Source organism: Durio zibethinus, chromosome 10, assembly GCF_047325235.1.
Source record: "Durio zibethinus cultivar Kanyao isolate XHJ-2024 chromosome 10, ASM4732523v1, whole genome shotgun sequence".
Taxonomy (NCBI): Eukaryota; Viridiplantae; Streptophyta; class Magnoliopsida; order Malvales; family Malvaceae; genus Durio; species Durio zibethinus.
Genome location: NC_143171.1, coordinates 21100675 through 21116768, shown reverse-complemented (window position 1 = coordinate 21116768; position 16094 = coordinate 21100675). Strand labels below are relative to the sequence as shown.

Here is a 16094-nt window from a genome sequence, read left to right as displayed (position 1 = left end):
ATCACATTTTTTATGTAATGCAATTAAATTCATCATATTTTTAATTAAATTTAAATGTTAATTTAATAAAATTAAATTAATATAAATTTTTTATTAATTTTATTAATTATATTTATAATAATTTTTTTAATCATAATTATAATAAATTTTATTATTTTATTATAATTAATTTTATCATTTACCCAAATAAAATTTTAATAATTTGGGCATATCTCAATCTCAAATCGAGATTGCCCTTTCTTTCCATTTTGCCCTTTTTCTTTCTTTAGCTCAGGTTTCAGGCGGCAGCTCTAGTAAGGATTCAAGCGGACTCGAAATTTGGAACAATTTGTAACCCTTGACTTTAATTTATTATAATCAAAGTTCATGAATTTGCTGTTTAATATCTGTGTTGCAACAATCAAGACAAGTTTAATTTGTTCAAGTATATACCATGCAAACACCACAAGGATGAACTCAAAAATTAATAAAAAGTAAATTTAAAAATCATATGAAACGATTATAATTATTTGTCTTAAATTATTAAATATGATATATTTTATTTTGATTTAAAAAATTAAATAATTTATTTATATTAAATTTTATAAATAAAAAAATTAATTTAATAATTAATTTAATTAATTTATATAATTATTTTTAAAATTTATAAATAACTTTAAATTTTAATATATATTTCCTTTTAGTGCGGCGTTCTTAATAAAAAACAGTAGAGGCGTCTTGCACGAGAAAAGCATGTTCAAATAAATAAAAAACAAAGTGAAAGGAAAAAAATGCATAAATCACCACTATCATTACCATTCTCACTTACCAAGCCTAAATTCCAAAGCAATTCTCTCTTTACTTTGCTTTTCCAACCTACATTCTCACCTTTTCCCTCCTTCTGCCATTTGCTTCTTTCCTTCCCCCCTCATGTCTCCTTTCTCAAGTTTCTCCCTTCTTTCTTTCTCTCTCCCACAATCACAAGAGTGCACTTATCTTTCATTATATTGTTGTATATTTTATATGTACATGGCAAAGGGGTCCAAAATCTTCTTCTTTTCTACAAGATCATTGATTTTGCCGTAGTTTATCATATCCCTTGCTTTTCTTTGTCCCAACAACAGCAGAAAAACATTGAAGAAGAGCCTGGAAGTTATAGGGGCCTCATAGAAATGGGTACAAGTGAAATTTTGATCAAAATATTCCTCCTATTCTGCGTCTTAATCTGTCCAGGTGACTTGGTTTTCCTTCTTTTCCTGTCATGTTCTTGGCTTCATCGTTCTTTTCAAATAGATTCTTCTCCCTCTGCTGGTTTATGAGGTCTCAACTAATTCCACACCAATTACTTTTTTTTTTTCTTTCTTTGCATGATTTGACATGTTAATGTTCAATTGTACATGTTCATATTTCAAAGTCACTGTAACTTTGAATTGTGGGATCAGTTTCCAGCTGTGAATTTGTCATTTCAAAATTAATGATGCCTTACATGTTGCACATGGAATTTTCAAAGCTTTCCCATGTGGGCAATGCCTCTCTTTTTCAAAATCAGCAGTACTGTTCTTTGTCTACAAGGAATTATTATTTTAGGATACAGTACTACTACTCATTGCGTGTTCTTTCAAAATTTTAACCATTTTTCTTCAACTTTGAAGATCTACATTTTCTTTTTTGTCATTATTTATTGCATACAAAACAATCAAATCTTTGCCTGCCTGTCTTCCAAACGAAGCTGTTTCATTCTTACCAAATCATAATATAGTTTTCATTTAAACAGTCTGTCTTGCCTGAACATGTTTGGGATATTAAGGCAACAATTTCTTTAATGTTAGTTCTTAATTCATTCTAAATCTTGATTCAGGTCCAAGTGATACAAGGAAGGTTGATATTTCCAGTGACCAAAAGGACATTACCACTCCAATAACAACGGTGCCTACAATAATTCCAACCAATCCTACTTCATCCAGTCCAGTGTTTAATCCTAATTCGAACCCGGATTTGACATCTCCGGGAACATTGACTCCGATGACAGTTCCAACGACAATGACAACTCCGGTATCTTCAGGGGGCAGTTGGTGTGTGGCTAGCCAAAGTGCATCACAAACTGCATTACAAGTTGCTCTAGACTATGCATGTGGCTATGGTGGCGCTGACTGTGCTCCAATTCAGCCTGGAGGAGGCTGTTACAATCCTAACACTGTTCATGCTCATGCTTCTTATGCATTTAACAGCTATTACCAGAAGAATCCAGTTCCTAGTAGCTGTAATTTTGAAGGGACTGCTGTTGCTACCAGCATTGATCCAAGTAAGTTCATGTCTTATATCTTACTTTTGAGTCCTGACTAAATAAATTAGCTGGGCCTGGTTTGCCCTTTCCAAATACACTGCCTTGCTGAGTTAGTTGCTGAGTGCGCTATGTTGTCTAGATTCATATAAGATTTTACCAATTTTATTTTGCTAGCTAGATGTAATGGCAATTGGTTTATAAATTTCATAGGGCTCAGATTTGGATAGTTGTCGTTTATGTTTTGAATGGATTAAATTCGGATGATTAAAAATTACGACAGTTCATAGGGATTGCAATGGATGCTATGACTGAATCCATATTTAAATATGTTACTAGTTTATAAATGCAAAATGTGTAAAATTTTATATTTATGGAAGGGTTTGAACTTTAACAAATAATTTTTATTTGTTATTAATTAAGAGTGAATTTGAATTTTAAATTTACTTCTCATTTATTTTATATTTTAATAAAAAAATTTAGGTAATCAGATATTTGTAGTAACTAAAAAGTCTCCTCGGAGATTAGTCTCTCTGTAGGAGAAGTCTAGTCTTGTTTCGCATACAAGAGTTTTATTGCCTCAGGATTATCAGTTCAACTGGCCTTTGAGGATTGAGTATAGTGAACTAGCATAGGTACGGTGAAAAGAAGGGTAGGGATGGAAGACGATCTGGGCAAGTTTTGGGCGTAGTTAAGAATAACAGAGGAGGAAAGGGACTGTATAGTGACAAATGAAGATGAGGGATCAAAGGAGAGGACAGTGGGGGAAATTGGCTGGGAGGGAAACTCCTAACGAAACGATCATTCAACAAGAAAGCTCTAAAAGGAACGATTAAGCTGATATGGAAATTGGCTAGAGAAGTTGAAATAGTGGATCTGGAGGATGACCTACTACTTTTCAAATTTTCAACAACGTGAGGAGACAAGAGCAGAGTTCTTGAAGGGGCTCCATGGTCCTTCGACAAACAACTAATAGTTTTCTAGGAGTGCTAAGGGTGATCTAAGGCCAAAGGAGTACTATTTCTACAAAGCATAGTTTTGGGTGAAGGTATATGGTCAGCCCCTTGGCATGAGAAACCAGGAAAATGGATGTAAGATAGGAGAAAAGGTGGGATCACTCGTAGCGGTGGATGCAACCCTGGAGAACGGAGGATGGCCAAGATTTCTGCGAGTCCTGGTAGAAATCGACATTAAAAAGCCCCTCAGAAGGGCGGTGTTGTTAAATGTGGGAAATCCCAAAAGAGAGTTCTAGGGTAAACTCTGCTTTGAAAGACTGCCCGTGTTTTGTTATGTGTGTGGCACAATGGGGCATACGGAGGAAGAATGCGAACACTACGAGCGGCTGGGGTACAACGACCAACACAGCGAGACAATATGGTGACTGGATGCGGGCTTCCCCATTAAAACAAATAACGCTTGAATGGGGAAAAAGAAATGGCAATTCTAGAATAAAAATGAGTTTGGAAGGAAAACACGACAACAAAAAGGTGGATAGCGCAGATTACGGGGGAAGGGTCTCTCAAAAACTGTAAATGACCGAATATAAGAACAAATATTCCTTGAACGATCAACGCTTAATGGTATGAACGGTAAGGAATTCAGTTTTCCTTATGTTTTTTATTTTGAATTTTATGAATAAAAAAAATAAATTTAAAAGATATAAGATCTGATCCGATTTCATTTTTTTTATGATATTTGATTTAGTTTAATTTTAAATTAATTAAGATTTAAAATGCTCTTTAAATATTAAAAAATTTCAGACAAAATTAAAAAAAAAAAAAATCCTAGCATGAATCTCGGAATGAATGTGATCTTAATTCTATAATATCAGAAAAATCTAATTATGTTACGCGAAACTGTAGGGATAACGTCAATAAAGGAATCACAAAAGGGATAGAACTCATTGGAGGCAAAAAATCTAGGCCCGAGTATCAAGATTTCACAGGTATTAAGGGACAGGACCCTTACAGAAAGCCTACACAATAGGAAGCTGATGTAGGGGCCACACGGGTCGACGTAATGGGACGAGTGGTGACCAAGTTGGCTACAGCTAAAACCCATATTGCTGCAAAGGGGCTGGGGTTGGAAAATACACTAAATGGTGATGGGACATAACTGGGTGAAAATTGCAACAACTCGTGCCAAATGGGTGAAACAAAAATCCCATGCAAACAACATCATTACATGGGACCCCATATCTACGGGAAGGAAATTTTAAGAGCAACAAACGGGGAACCAAAAAATGAAAGGGACCACGAGGGGAAAGAAAGGGGCTTCGAATGCACCAACATCCAGAGGCCACAAAAGGCAAAGTGGAAAAAGATGACTCTTTCACTGGTTAGAAATAAGTGGGCATGGAATTTGAGCTAGGCAAAAGGAAACAAAGGACAGATGAAACAGTGGACATAGCGATTGACAGCACCCACGAGAAATCCAGACATGAGGAAAGGGCAAGGATGGAAGGCAACAACCATCAAACGACAGCGATTGGGTCCCATTCCCACCGAGAATAATGAAGTGCATAACTTGGAACTGTCGTGGGCTTTTGAACCCACGAGCAGTTCGAGCTCTTCAGAAAATGCTGAAGAGAGAAGATCCTAAGGTGGTTTTTCTGAGCGAAACTATCTTGCCAGCACAGAGTTTAGAAAAAATCAAATGAGGTATAACATGGATGGTATGATTGGAGTGGATGCAAGGGGACACAGTGGAGGTCTTACTTTGTTTTGGAAAGAAGAGGTAACCCTGAGCCTGTTGAGTTTCTCAAAATATCATATCGATGCAGATGTTTTTGACGAGAACGGAAATGAGTGGAGGATAACTTAGTTCAATGGGGATCCAGATGCTAATGCGAGACAAAACGCATAAGCTGTTTTAAGGGGTGTAGCCATAGTCAACAACAAACCATGGTTACGTATCGGTCACTTTAATGAAATAATGTGGAATGAGGAAAAACACAAGGGCAACCAAAGACTGGAATGGCAGACGTGAAGTTTTCTGGTGTTCTTAGAAGAGGCACACTTGAATGGCTTAGGCTTTAAAGGACCGAAATTTACTTGGAAGTGGGGCAGGGACGCACGAAAAAAGACAGAAGTGAGGTTCGATAGGGGGTTGCAAATCCAAGCTAGTGGAGGTTGTTTCCAAATTAGGAGTTGTACCGTAGAACGTCACCAATTTCGGACCACTACCCAAAAGTGCTCAATACGGGACGGAACTATCAAAGACGATCCGGTACGAGGAAAAGGCATGGGAAAATGTTTGAAGCCATGTGGGCTAAGGACACGGGTTGCAAGGAAATTGTTGAAGTGTGGGAAGATGGGAGGAGCAATGGTATTCAAGGAAAAATGGAAAATGTTCTAGGCAGATTAGTGGGATGGAGCAAAAGACTTTTAAGTGGGACCCACGAGGAGATTGAAGCCCTTAACAAAGGGTTGGAAGCCATCAAGGCTAATGTTATGGACTAGACAGTGTGCAATCGAAAAGAACAAATCAAACAGAAAATGAATGAACTATTGGAGAAAGAAGAATTGTTTTGGCTTTAACGATTAAGAATAAATTGGTTATGAGAAGGGGACAAGAATATTGTGTTTTTTCACGCACAAGCTTCACAAGGAAAGAAGAAAAACTACATAAGGGGAGTGGAGGGCGAAAATGGGACGTAGGTTGAAGGCATAGAGGAGATGCATTCACATGCCGTGGAGTACTTTGTGGAGTTATTCAAATCCCAAAAACTAGTAAATATTGATGAAATCATGAATGCTGTTAATCCTCGTGTGATGGACGAAATGAATAGATTCCTACTTGCAGAGTTTAAAGCTGAGGAGATTCATGATGCAATAAGACAAATTCAGCCCACAAAAGCTTGCGACCTGATGGTATGCCCGCACTTCTCTTTCAAAAATTTTGGCATATTATAGGTCGTGATGCAACTAGTTTCTACCTATTTAGACTAAATGGGGAGGGGAGTTTAGATGATATCAATGACACCAACATAGTTCTCATCCCTTAAGTAAAAGATCCGAAACGAATGACCTAATTTCGGCCTATTAGCCTTTGCAATGTTCTGTATAAGATTATAGCTGAGACCATTGCAAACAGGTTAAAACACATCCTACCTTCCTGCATTAGCAAAAACCAAGGCACATTTGTTCATGGTAGACCTATAACTGATAATGCACTACTCGTAGCCTATGAGATTCTGCATACTCTAAAACTTAAGAAAAAGGGAAGGGAGGGGTGTGGAGCTACTAAACTTGACATGAGCAAGGCTTACGACCGGGTTGAATGGAGATTTCTACAGGCAATGATGGTGAGACTAGGTTTCATTGAGAAATGGGTGTTTTTGTACTTGTACTGTATAACTTCTGTCACCTACAAAGTGGTTATTAATGGTATAGTTACTGACCCTATTGTTCTAGGAAAGGGCTTTAGACAAGGCAATCCCGTTTCCCTTTATTTGTTCCTTATCTGTGCAGAAGGATTATTTGCATTTTTTTCACAAGATCATCAAGAAGGCAAACTGAAAAGTTTTAGAGCTAGTGTGAATGGCCCAAAGATCACTCACCTTTTTTTGAGGACGATAGTTTGCTGTTCATCAAGGCAAACCAGGGAGAATGCGAAAGAGTAAGGCACCTGTTAAAGACTTTTGAGGAGGGGTCCGGGTAGAAAATAAACTATTACAAATCTAGTTTGTTTTTTAGTCTAAACACTAGAGCTGATAAAATCGAGATGATCAAACAGATATTCAAGATCAGAATGACAAGCAGCCCAGAGAAATATCTAGGCTTTCAAATGATAATAGGGAGAAATAGGAGGAAAGTTTTTTGGGACATAGTGGACAAAATGGAAAAGAGGATACAAAGTTGGAGCAATAGATGGATCTCCTAAGGTGGCAAAGAAGTGTTCGTAAGATCTGTTCTGCAATCATTATCTGCATATGGGATGTCCTGTTTTCTGTTCCCATAAAGTCTATGTTAGAAACTAAACAGGAAAATATACAATTACTGGTGGAAACAGAAGTCAACAATTTAAGGCATACGCTAGGTGAGGTGGAAAGAACTGTGTACAAACAAACTTGAAAATGGACTGGGTTTCCAGGATTTTGAGCTCTTTAATAAAGAGTTAATCACAAAACATGGAGGCTTATGCACAAAACAACATCCCTGGTACATAAAGTTTTTGAAAGCAAAATACTTCCCCAACACGTCCTTCATGGCAGCAGAATTGGGGAGCACACCATCGTATTCATGGAGAAGCATATGGTCATGCAGAGAGGTTTTACACCACGGAATTAGATGGAGGGTGGGAAACGGCATGACTATCAGCATATGGAATGACAACTGGGTCCCAAATATCAAGGGATTCAAACCAACCCCACGTAAAACAATTATTATGGGAAATGGCGCGGTACATGACTTGATAGATTGAGCTTAACATATGAGATAAAAGGAAGGCGGACGAGTTGTTCTCAGCCCAAACAGCAAAGGAGGTTAAAACTATCTTGATTAGCATGTACTAATGGCCAGATGTAGAGGTGTGGCACTTCACAGTGGACGGCCAATATACCGTAAAGAGTGGGTATCACTTGTTACGTAGTATCGATTGGGATGGTGAGAGTACCCTAGAAGCGACCGATGAATATGAACAAAGGAGCAACAAAAGTATCTAGTCTAGATTGTGGAAGGCTCGAGTCCCAAACAAGGTTAAAATTTTTGCTTGGAGACTCATCGGAGAACTGTTGCCAGCCTATGGGACTTTAAAAAAGAAGAGGATCATGGACAATGCAACATGCCCAAGATGTAACCAACAAGAGGAGACTGTCATGCATACGATAAAATAATGCCAATCAGTCACATATGCATGGAAGAACACAAATATTGAACGTATATGGCAGGGTGGCCCTCACCAAAATTCAGAGGCATGGATTTGCTCCACCATGGGGAATATGGGGTACAACAAATTTGAACTGTGGTTTATTATGTGCTGGGTGCTTTGGAAGAACAGAAATGAGGTAGTGAAGAACCACGTTGATAGACTACAGCAGAATATAACGGTCTATGCCAAAAACTATCTGGAGTACTAGAGGGCCCAAGAAAGGCAAAACAACATGGAAAAAAGGGAAAGGGTGAAATGGACAGCAACCAGTGGAGACCGGTTCAAAGTAAAATTTGATGGTGTCATGAATGATGCAAGGAAGGAAGGAGGAATCGGAGCTGTAATCAGGGATACTTCTGGGAGTGTTCTGGGTGCAATGTCAATGGCTGTCAAGCATATCAATGATCCCATGCACGTCAAAGGATTGGCAGCTGCGAAAGCTGTAGAATTTGCTACCGATATAGGTATCAGTAGGATAGAGCTAAAGGGGGACGCTCTGAATATAATCAAACTGTTCAGCATGATGGAACAGACATGTCGCACGTAGGCAACCCGATCGTAGAAGCAAAACTGAAATTGACAACAATGGAGGATATAGTGTGCGTTTATACCAGGAGAGAACCGAATGAGTGACCCACACACTAGCAAACCTTGCGGTAGAAAGTGGTGATACTAAATATTGAGTGGAGGAATGTCCAGAACAAATTGCTTTAATTATTGAGAGGGAATGTAATCATTCAACAGATTAATGAAAAGCTACCTTTATTAAAAGAAAAATAGTAATAAAATATTTTAATAGATTCAAATATTTATTGGATAATGTATATTAAGGTATGATTCAGATGAAGATATTAAATTTATTAAGATATTTTATATCGTTTTGAATATCATAAAAATCATTAAAATTCAGAGAAAAATACCTAAAACATAATAGGTATAAATTCTGTGGTCATTCTTATATGTTTATTTATGAATTAGTACATATGTTTTACAAGAGGACAATAGAATTTGGGAATTTATTAATTTTGGCCATGATTTCAGGTAGTGGGACATGTCAATATCAATCCACAAGGTAAAGTTTACTTCCTATCTCTCCTAACTACCTAATTGCTTTCATTTTCATTTTGTATCAAATCATTAAATCAATGACAATGGTGAAATTGCAGCACAAATTCTTCCACCCTAAACACTACCAATTCAAATGGTTCAAATATTTTTGGAGCTGTACCTTCAGACCCTTATCCATCGACAGCCTCCGTCACCAAATTAAATTCCAAGCAGCTTTTTTTCTTCACCATGGCATGCCTCATTTTACTGCTGGCCAGATACTATCAATAAAATAGATAAACAGATGGAGACTACATAATCCTTTTTTTATTTCTTATTTCAGATCACTGTGAAATTCTCTTGGTTGTCACAAGGATTTTAATTTATTATGAAAACTAGGGTGAACCAACTGTTTGGGGAGAACTGCTAATTGGCTGATAATAAATAATTATAATATATATTATCAATATAATTAAATATCAAAAGCTTTTAAATGAAATCATTAAATAATAATAAATATTCAAATATTCATTTGAAAATAGAGAAAAGGATATATAATTATTTATTTTATTTAATATTATTCAAATTCAATAAAATATTCAAATTTGTTTAAATTGATAAGAGTATACATGAATTATTATTTAAAAATTTTGGTTTTAGGACTTAAAATTATCCATTTTAATACATTTTTTAAAAATATCCAATTAAATAAGTAGATAAAAATATATATTTAAATAAATAGATAAAATCATATTCAATTATTTATATTTTAAAATATTTGATGTAGAATTGAAAATATAATATATTTTTGCTATTCTATTTTATCTAAAACTCTTTTCTTTACCTCTTCCATTCCTGATTGCTTCAAACTCTTCATCTAAAAGTACTTTTTCATTAAGGTTTTTTTTTCAAAATTCTATTTCCTCCCTTAACTTTCCCTATTCTTATTTTCTTTTTGCGATGATTTAGATGATCAAAATAAATAAATAATGGATGCTTTCATTAAAAAAAAAAAAAGCATTTTTTTTGTTTCATTGAGTACCTGATTTAAATTTTAAAAGGTTTTCATTTCTTGATTTTCATGTAATTTTTTGTTAATATATATAAATTCTATTGCTATTACTTTAAACTCTATTCTATTACGGTGATAAAAATTTTATATTGAAGTTTTCTTATCAATTTTTTTAATAAATGGAAATTTCTAATCATAGATGCATGTACACGTGGAGAAGATAAATGTTTAAAGGATTGAGAAATGCTTTAGAATCTAATGAACTTTTTCCAATTTGACTTCCTAAATCAATTTTTATCTTCAATTTAAAATTCTTCTATTTTTTTGATCGACTTCATTATTAAATTTCAGTTACATTTTATCTTAATTATCAATTTTTTTTATAGTTTCTTGGGATCTATAAATACTTACTACATTTGAATTTTGTGTAAATCTTTTTATATAGCAAATTTCTCTTTTTTATTAATTAAACAATCAAATTTATTAAGTGAATTTAATTAAAATTTTCAATATTTAAATATTTATTAATATACTTTTTTAAATTAAAATGGAGGTAAAAAGTTATTGAAAATTTTTGTTGATAAATTATTTTTTTATTTTAAATTTTTAATTTATAAAATTAAAAATTAAATTAAAGATTTTAACATTAAATATATAAATTTAATGTAAAAATAAAAAAGAAAGAAAATACAAATATTTAGTGGTAAAAACAAAATTTTGAATATATAAAAATTCTATATAAATTTTTAATGAATTAAATTAAATATTATCTTAAATATAAAAATTAAGTGCATTTGCATGGATAAAAAACTAGTTACATCTATTTTATGCACCCCCTTCATGTAGGAGCACTACAGCCTTTCCATACCTGTAATACTTGTTAAAAAAAGACTATTTTAAGTATTTTTATAAGTGAAGGAACTCTTTAATAAAGAATAAGAAATGTAGAGGATCTATTGATAAATAACCTAATTTTTTTGATAGGGTTAACTTATTTTACAGTTTTGGTCGATGACTAAGGAAAAAAAAATACAAGCTTATTTCTTCTATGTTTCTTATACAAAAAAGACAAATTGAAGGATTCCAAGTGAAAGGTAATAACAAAATCTGCAAGGAAAATTATCTATCATAGATGAGTAAATAATTTTCTTCAATTTTGAAGTATTAATTGTTAAGTTTTGAGGTGTAATTTGTAATCGAAAAATCTTAAAATTTTAGGGTTTTCATTATCCCTCTTCAAGATTAGTTTGAACAAATAATGGTCTAATTAAATGTTGAGAAAGTTGGTAATATGATTTTATTGCTGTAGATATAAGAAACAGAAATTTGATGGGAATATAAAGGAAAATTTTTATTTCATATGAACCCTGATATGAATCTTGGTGTTTGCAATGATGGATTAAAGTAATATTTTATATTAAAAGATTAAATACTGCTATTATTATATATCATTGGAAAGCTTGCTGAATTTACTTCCCAATGAAATAAACAAAAGCTAATTCTGAGTTTTCTATGATGAGTAATTTAATATTTGCTTATGGATGTGCAAGCTACCTAGTAACAGCAGCATGAAGGAATTACGAAATTCTTCTTAATTTTTATACAAAGATTTACAGATTAAGCCATATATGTTTGAAAAGCTTATTGAGTCTATTTTTGAACAAAATAAGCGAAATTAAATTTGGAGCTTCCTATGAATAAATACGTAATTTTCATTAGAAGGTATATAGGTTATTTGGCAGCAATATATAAAGTGGATTTCAAAAATTATTATAATTAATCAACAAGGAATCACAAGATGGGTCATATATGGTTAGAAAGCTTATCGAGTCTAGTTTCTAATGCATTAAAAAGATTTTAATTTTGAGTTAGATATTTTGAGATATGGTCATTTTAGTAAAAATAACACAGGCCACTAAAATTAGTTACTTAAGTTAATTATTGTTTAACTTAATTGTTTTGGTAAAAGTGGCCTCAAATGGGTTGATTAGTTACTGTTATATTAAAATTATCTTGAATAGGCCATTACTTTTTTGGGGGAAAAAACTAAATGGTGGAATAAGAATGAGGTAAATAGAATTTCACATACTTTGCTTATTTTTGAATCTATATATATATATGTATGTTTCTAAATATATGAATGTTTTATTTCATTATTTTCAATGTATGAAAATAAGATCAAGCATATGATTATTTTGTGTTTCTTTATATAAACGATGGATCGTGCTTATGAATGAAATAAAAAAATAATTTATGTTTAAAGAATGATTTTATGATATCTACATTTTTACATCTCTAAAAAGTGAAATTATCGACACCAGAACTAATTCTACAGCTCTAGCTAATGGGTAATAGTAGTTAGCATAGACATGATTATACGACCCTGCTAACAAGTTATAGCAGTTAGCGTAAAGCCTTGGCTAGCAAGTTATAATAGTTAGCAATGATGATGAGAATGAAATTGTCGATACGACCAATATCATGGGTTTTAACAGTGACCATAACTAACGATAAATGAATGATAATGATATTTATGATGAATTTTTTTTACAAATTGATCCATGATTTGGTGACATGTTTAATATTGATTTATGATTTATGAATGCTTGATAGAATGTTGATTTTTGAATTATTTTTTACATTATGAGTTGATGAATATTTTTGGAATGATCTATATAGTACGTATGAAAATAATATTTGATCCGATAAGGTGTGTGAGCCTATACTTGTTGAGCTATGGTTTGCCCATTCCACATTTTCTTTTATTTTACAGATAATATGAATGATAAGTATGATTAGTCTTGTAAGAAGCTAAAAGATCAAAATGAAAAAAATTACTTAGTCATCAGAAATAATGTTGGCCAATGAGATATTATTAATGGTTTTGTATTTTATATAGTTTGTATTTGGATATGTAAAGATGTTTCATTAGTTGGATTAAAGATATGAATTTTACTTGGTAGATTATTTTATTAAAAAATTTTAAAATAGTTAAGAAAGAAGGCTTCGTATTACTTTAGGATTTTACTTTAAGGTAATTTGGTCGTATTATGTCTTGGTCTCGAAGCGTGACATAAAGTGGTATTAGAACCAAGGTTTAAAATTTGAGAAAGGAAAGAATCGAGTTATAGTTAGTGTAAAACTTAAGTATTTTTAGCATTTATGCTAATAAGATTTGATTATTTCATTTTGATCATTTATGAACTATATTTGTTGATACTAATTCAGGTGAGAATGAGTGATAGAAATGAGACATTGACAGACTTTGTAAGTCAAAGAAAATGAACTGACAAAATAAGGGATGATTCTGAAACCACCAATGTTCGAGATGAGCAAATTAATATTGGAAATGCTCCTAATGCTCCTGTGACGCAAGATGATTTAACTGGGTGTGTCAAGTGGTGGTGTTTAATTTGATACAACAATAGCAGTAGACACAAAAAAATCTACAACAATGTGAGATAATTTATGAATGATTTCAAAGGTTAACCCACTCAGTTTGAAGGCGAACCTGATCCTTTGGTTATAGAAGCTTTGGTTAAAGAGTTGGAAAAACTCGTTAAGGTGATATAAATTTTTTACGATTTAAAGTTAAGCTTGCGTGTCATTCAACTAAAGGAAAATGCTGAGTACTGGTGGGATACTATAAATCCCACATTTGAAGATTCAGGCAAGGCTCTGACTTGTGGCAAGTTTAAAGAAATTTTTTATGATCAATATTTTTCAGAGTCAATAAAAGTAGAGAAGTAGAATGAGTTTCTGCAATTACAGCAAAAACATGATATGTCTGTGTTGGAGTATGCCAACAAGTTTAACAAGTTGGGACATTTTTGCACCCACATCATTGACTCAGATAAGAATAAGGTGATATAATTCGAGCATAGGTTAAAGCCAAGTTTCAGTCTTATTTGTCTTTTTACATAGTTGATAGTTACAAAGATATGTTATAGCGAGGATTGAAGATTGAGTCAGACATGAAAATATATGAGCAAGAAAAAAATGATAAGAAATGCTTAAGGTTTGAGGGTGATCAGAGTAATTACTAGAAGACTGTAAGAGGAAACGTAGGTAAAAAATAAATGATAGGAGTTTGCGCTTATGCATTAACTATAAGGAATTAAATAAAGTAACTGTGAAGAACAAATATCTTCTTCCTCGAATTGATGACTTGTTTGATTAGATACAAAAATCAAAAGTCTTTTCAAAGATTGATTTACGATCTAGATATCATCAGTTGAAGATTAAGGTAGGTGATGTACCCAAGACTGCTTTTTGAATTAGGTATGGCCATTATGAATTTTTGGTTATGCCTTTTGGATTAACAAATGCACCTATTGCATTTATGAACTTGATAAATAGAATCTTTAAGCAATATCTGGATCAGTTTATTGTTGTTTTTATTGATGATATTCTAATTTATTCTAAGAGTCATAGGGAACATGAGAAACATTTGAGGATTGTACTACAAACTTTACAGGATAAACAACTCATTGCAAAGTTTAACAAATGTGAATTTTAGTTAACAAGTGTTGCTTTTCTCGACCATGCTATTTCTAAAAATGAGATTTTAGTTTATCTGAAAAAGATTGAGACAGTGGTGAATTGGCCTCGCTCGATAAATGTGACAAAAGTAAGAAGTTTTATAGGCTTGGCAAGTTATTATAGAAAATTTGTTAAGGGGTTTTCTCAAATTTATGTGCCGTTGACTCGTTTAACTTAAAAGTGAGTGAAATTTGAATGGACTAAAAAATGTGAATAAAGTTTTGAAGAGTTAAAGCATTGATTGGTGTCAGCACCTGTCCTTACCCTACCTTTTAATATTGACAGTTTTACCATTTATAGTGATGCTTCCAATAAGGGGTTAGGTTGTTGTTAATGCAAAATGATAGGGTAATTACTTATGCTTCTAGGCAATTAAAATCCTACAAACAGAATTATCTGACTCATGATTTGGAGTTGGCTGCCATTATGTTTGCTTTGAAAATTTGGAGACATTATTTGTATGAAGAGCCTTGTGTAATTTAGATAAATCACAAGAGTTTAAAGTATCTATTCACGCAAAACAAGTTGAACATGAGATTGAAGAGATTGTTAGAACTAATCAAAGATTATGATTTGACCATTAATTATCATCTAGGCAAAGCCAATGTAGTCACTGATGCTTTTAGTAGAAAGTCCATTGAGAGTATGGCTGCTTTGATTACTTCGTAACCAAAATTATTGGAAGAACTTGATGCACAGTAAATTAAGGTGATTATACAGGGAAATGGGGTTGTTATGGCTAGTTTGTTGGCTCAACCAACTTTGATCGAAAAGATAAAATTGACATAAAAAAAAGATAGTGAATTGTACAGAATCAATGAAGATGTGCAAAATGATTTGCGACTAGAGTTTAAGCTTTACGAGGATGGCACATTACGCTTTGGGAATAGATTATGTGTACCAAATGAATTTGAGCTAAAACAAAAGATCTTGAAAGAAGCACATAGGTCTCGATTCACTATACATCTTGGAGGCACTAAGATGTATAGGGATCTAAAAGTCAGTTTTTGGTAGAATAACATGAAACATGAAATAGCTCAGTTTATGTCCTAATGTCTAGTGTGTCAGCAAGTTAAGGCCAACACCAAAGACCATCAGAGTTATTGCAAATTTTGGAGATACCAAAATGAAAGTGAGAGGACATCTCTATGGATTTTGTGATGGGATTACCTAGGTCATCGAAAGGGAAAAATGTAGTGTGGGTAGTTATTGATAGGCTTACTAAATTAGCTCATTTTTTACCTATCTAGTCGACTACTCCACTAGATAAATTAGCACAATTGTATATGGATGAAATTATTCGATTGTATGGAGTTCTAGTGAGTATTATGTTAGATAGAGATTTTAGATTTGTCTTTAAAT

At 33.1% G+C, this 16094-nt stretch overlaps 1 protein-coding gene across 1 annotated transcript; it reads left to right on the top strand.

Moving 5' to 3' along the window:
- Positions 1-759: 759 nt before the first annotated feature.
- On the top strand, positions 760-9610 carry LOC111293348 (uncharacterized). The gene is made up of 4 exons (XM_089766905.1): positions 760-1212; positions 1838-2281; positions 9173-9203; positions 9298-9610. The coding sequence occupies exons 1-4, from the start codon at positions 771-773 to the stop codon at positions 9467-9469; spliced, it is 1089 nt and encodes a 362-aa protein (XP_089623031.1). The 5' UTR covers positions 760-770; the 3' UTR covers positions 9470-9610.
- Positions 9611-16094: the final 6484 nt, after the last annotated feature.

Excerpts from the sequence above, each read along its gene's own strand:
- LOC111293348 (XM_089766905.1), top strand. The coding sequence starts at position 771 with ATGCATAAATCACCACTATCATTACCATTCTCACTTACCAAGCCTAAA. Across the intron at positions 2,282-9,172 it reads TGCTACCAGCATTGATCCAA|GTAGTGGGACATGTCAATAT; the intron begins GTAAGTTCATGT and ends CCATGATTTCAG. Across the intron at positions 9,204-9,297 it reads TGTCAATATCAATCCACAAG|CACAAATTCTTCCACCCTAA; the intron begins GTAAAGTTTACT and ends GTGAAATTGCAG.